The sequence below is a fragment of the Sinocyclocheilus grahami genome, unplaced genomic scaffold, assembly GCF_001515645.1.
Source record: "Sinocyclocheilus grahami isolate Dianchi unplaced genomic scaffold, SAMN03320097.WGS_v1.1 scaffold492.1, whole genome shotgun sequence".
NCBI classification, from domain to species: Eukaryota; Metazoa; Chordata; class Actinopteri; order Cypriniformes; family Cyprinidae; genus Sinocyclocheilus; species Sinocyclocheilus grahami.
Genome location: NW_015505671.1, coordinates 11,735 through 16,244, shown reverse-complemented (window position 1 = coordinate 16,244; position 4,510 = coordinate 11,735). Strand labels below are relative to the sequence as shown.

General features: G+C 39.3%; 1 protein-coding gene across 1 annotated transcript in view; it reads left to right on the top strand.

Moving 5' to 3' along the window:
• LOC107554145 (laminin subunit alpha-2-like) overlaps positions 1-4,145 on the top strand; it is a 268,279-nt gene extending 264,134 nt beyond the window's left edge. The window contains 5 exon segments of the mRNA XM_016236572.1: positions 7-83; positions 171-324; positions 1,188-1,318; positions 1,899-2,121; positions 3,920-4,145. Of these exon segments, the coding sequence (XP_016092058.1) occupies positions 7-83; positions 171-324; positions 1,188-1,318; positions 1,899-2,121; positions 3,920-4,074 (740 nt within the window). The 3' untranslated portion in view covers positions 4,075-4,145.
• Positions 4,146-4,510: the final 365 nt, after the last annotated feature.

The following is a 4,510-nucleotide window of genomic DNA, read 5'->3' as shown; positions in this document are numbered from 1 at the left end:
AGAAAGCTGATATTCTGGATGTGGTGGGAATGTTGTACGTGGGAGGTTTACCGCTCAACTACACCAGCAAACGCATCGGACCGGTGAGAGCACAAGCACACACACATTCAGAAGAGTCGAGTGCTCTTTGAGGCCACCTTCACTGTCTGATGCTGCCTGTGCTTTTGCAGGTGCTGTACAGTATCGACGCTTGCATGAGAAACTTCAAGATGATGCATCTGCCGCTGGACATGGAGAAACCCGCGTCTAGCTACCGTGTGGGCTCCTGCTTCGCCAACCCAGAAAAAGGAACTTATTTTGATGGCACCGGCTATGCTAAAGCTGGTGAGGATCCATTGTAGTCATTTACAGCTAGCATTACAGATTTTTTTTTAACTGCTTACGCACAAAATCTTCACTTGTCACACAATTTCTGAAAGCTGACACTCACCAAATCTGCAAAACCATACACTAATTCTCAGCTGAATCCTTAAGCATCATCAAGAATCGGCTAAAAACACATCTCTTCCATCTTTATTTGACCCCTCTAACTCTAGCACTCTCTATTCTAATTCTATTCTTTAAAAAAACTAGCTTCTCTAATCTTTTTGTATTCTATCTATTCCTTTTCTTTTTATTTATTATACAATTAACACAAGCAAAAAAGGCCTCTAACACTAGCTTCTCTATTCTATCTGTTTTCTTTTTATTTATTGTATAAATATTGTACTGCGTTGAGCTAACTGAGACTTATTATAGCACTTGTATATCATTGCTCTTTTGTTGATTTTGATTGCTTCTGTTGTCCTCATTTGTTACTCACTTTGGATAAAAGCGTCTGCTAAATGACCAAATGTAAATTTTCTGCCTTTTGATTGAATTTTCAATTTCATAAAACACTTTTTGCAAAACACAACACACAGTTCTCTATGTAACACAAAACTCTTACAGGAACTAATATTAAGGCAAAGGTGTTTGCAAATGTTTGCTTTTGAGATGTGTTTGTAATATTTTGAATGCAGTGCTTCATTTTGCAAGAGATGCGAGGCATTTTGCATTTTGTGTGTGCGATTTTTGGATTTGTGTGTAAAGCTTTGAAGAAAAAAAAAAGAGGCAAAGTTTTGAAAATGTGTGTAAGCATCTGAAAAAAAACTGTAATATTTAAACATACATAGAAGTGTAATGTGTGTGTGTGTGTGTGTGTACAGTGGACACGTATCGAGTGGGTAACGATGTGTCCGTGGGTCTGGAGTTCAGGACGGCACAGAGCAGCGGCGTTCTGTTCGGCATCAGTAGCCAGAAGATGGACGGACTGGGAATCGAACTTGTCAACGGAAAGGTACGAAAGAGGGGTGAATTTGATCATTTTCAGTTTCACTGAAGAGCTCAAGTAAATTGGGGGGGGAAATATGGTTGTAATGTTGTTTTGTCTTTATATGTGAGCCTGGAGCACAAAAGCAGTGTTAAGTCGCTGGGGGATATTTGTAGCAATAGCCAACAATACATTGTATGGGTCACAATTATACATTTTTCTTTTATGCCAAAAATCATTAGGATATTAAGTAAAGATCATGTTCCATGAAGATATTTTGTAAATTTCCTACCATAAATATATCAGAACATAATGTTTGATTAGTAATATGCATTGCTAAGAACTTCATTTGAACAACTTTAAAGATGATTTTCTCAATATTTAGATTTTTTTTGCTCCCTCAGATTCCAGATTTTCAGATAGTTGTATCTCGGACAAATATTGTTCTATCATAACAAACCATACATCAATGGAAATAAAGCTCATTTATGCAGCTGTCAGATGATGCATAAATCTCAATTTGGAGAAATTGACCCTTATGACTGGTTTTGTGCTCCAGGGTCACATATGAGTTTGTCAGTAAGAGTGTCTGTGTTTGTTGCTGTAGCTTTTATTCCATGCTGATAATGGAGTTGGGCGCTTCACAGCCGTATATGAGCCGGATCCGGAGGCGGGGCTTTGTGATGGACAGTGGCACACTGTCTCCACCCACAAGCTGAAGCACCGCCTGGAGCTCGTCGTGGACGGCAAGAAGTCCGATGCAGCGAGTCTAGACGCCCGCTCTGCCTCCGCTGATACCAATGACCCGGTGTATGTGGGTGGATACCCCGGTGCGTCAATCAAACTCTGTTGCCATGGTGTCAGTGTTAAGAATGTTCAAACATTCCTTCATGACTCGTGGGAGTTATTAACAAGCTAACAGGCAATAGTCACTGAAAACTGAAATTTCATGGCTTTTTTCACGATAACTGAGGTCTAGGGGCTATTTAACTTCCATATACATTTCAAAACAGTCAGTCCACAGTAAAATGCACACAGCCTGCATAAAGTAGCTGTGATTTTTCACGAACCGTTGTGACTTCCGTAAAAAGTTGACGTCAGAACTACACAGTCATGCCTTCAGTCACCACCCGAGCACCGCCCACCGTCCCACTCTCCTTTAGCCACACCCCCAGACAACATCGCATCCATGCCATTGCTGAGCAACAACAACAACACGGAAACATGTAGAAAAGGTTAACTTTAACCACGAAACCAGATCGGCCGACCTGTAACGTTACACTCTCACTCAAAGGATGGACGATCTGACAGGATTGTTACTATGAGGTGATCACATCTAACGTGTAAAGTAAAGACAAACTCACCGTGTCTATCTAGTCATGATGAAGATGTGTATACATTTCAATTTCAGCACGCAAATATTTTTACAGCTACATTATTGTTCCAGCCACAATTAATCACAACAATGTATATACAATTACAAATGATTATATAGAAATCGCCAGTTTGTTGTTTTACACACATGCCCACAGACATTATTTCATACACGACATAATCGTGAGATGCAAGAAACATAGACATATGGCAAGAACGCACCCATAACAACAAGAGACAATACTTCATTGAACCTTTTCTGATAAGTGCACGCTGCAAATGCAGCATTTCTAATTTGAGGCTGTATTACGTCGATTCTGGCACCCAACATCACAACAAGATGATATTTTAAGCTCCTTATGTAGCCGAATCTGCGCTGGTTTGAATGGGCCGCCTCCAGTTTCTTCTTTGTTTTGCTGCCTCCAGCTAGCGCTGTGACGTCACTGACCCTAGTTACCTGTGGTTGGCCTGGCCGTGTGTCACTCAGAAAACAACAGGCCAATCAGAAGAGAGGCTAATGAATATTAATTAGACAGGCCAAACTCGACCTGTTCTCAGCAGAGCTCCTGAGAGAGGAGCTGTAAAAATATATTGAGATGGTTTTTGGTACTTATACCGTAATTATATATTCTTAAGGACATCAAAACCTCAAATAAAACTCCAGGAAAGTGTACAATATGTGACCTTTAACATAGAAATAAATAAACATTATTTTACTAAAAATCTAATTTATAAAAAAAAAAAACACATGATGACACATAATGACATAAAGCTTCTGTCAGATCATGATAAATCATAACGTTTTTACATTTTATGACATTTCTGGTCTTCAACCCATCATTCTGCATCTCATCATAAGCAAAAAGAAACATGTTGAAAAGCTCAGTGGGATGCTCATAACAAAACATGATGCATTGAAAATATGAATATGATGAAAATATTTTTTAAGCTTTTGAGAAAAAGCTGAATTATTTTGATTTGAACTCTTTGTAAATGCATTACAGAGAAGTTAGAAGTCTGAGTTGGGGACAATCCTAAAATACAGAGGTTCTGGAAAATGTAACATTTCAACACACTTGAAATTAGGAACAATTATCGGTTTCAGTTTTTATTAACATGTATACCTGGAATGGTTGTTTATTTTTCTTTCAGCTCATCTTAGCAGACAGAAATTCACATAGTTTGATCAGTTTGAGTGTTTTCTGAAAGCGTCAGATAAATGACTGAAATCTTGTTTGTGTGTGTTTGTTGCAGAGGGTCTGAAGCAGTTTGGACTCACTATAAACACACCGTTTAAAGGCTGCATGAGAAATGTGAAGATCACTAAAGCTGGGAAGACTCTGGAGGTCCAGATGAACAAAGTCCTGGAGCTCAAAGGAGTTCAACCTCTCACCTGCCCTGCTGGTTAAACACACACACGCACATGCACACGCACACACTCACACACACACATGCACTCACACTCACACACACACACGCTCACACACACGCACGCACTCTCACTCAAACGCATACACGCACACACACACGCACGCACACACACACACACACACATGCATGCTCACACACACACACACTCACCTGATTCATTGAACTGCTACTCAGAGTGAATCAGTTCATGAATCAAAATCTGAAATATTCAGAGAACTAACTGAAGTACTAGCTGTGCTGCTCATAACCAAATAACACAAGGAATATTAATAAACAAACAGCTAGACAAACCAAAGGTTACAGACAAACCAAGCCAAATGAAAAACAGATCAAAAACTGCTTTAAAATTAAATTACTACAGCCATAGGATACAATTTTTATAATAACGTTTGGTAACACTTTACAATAAGGACC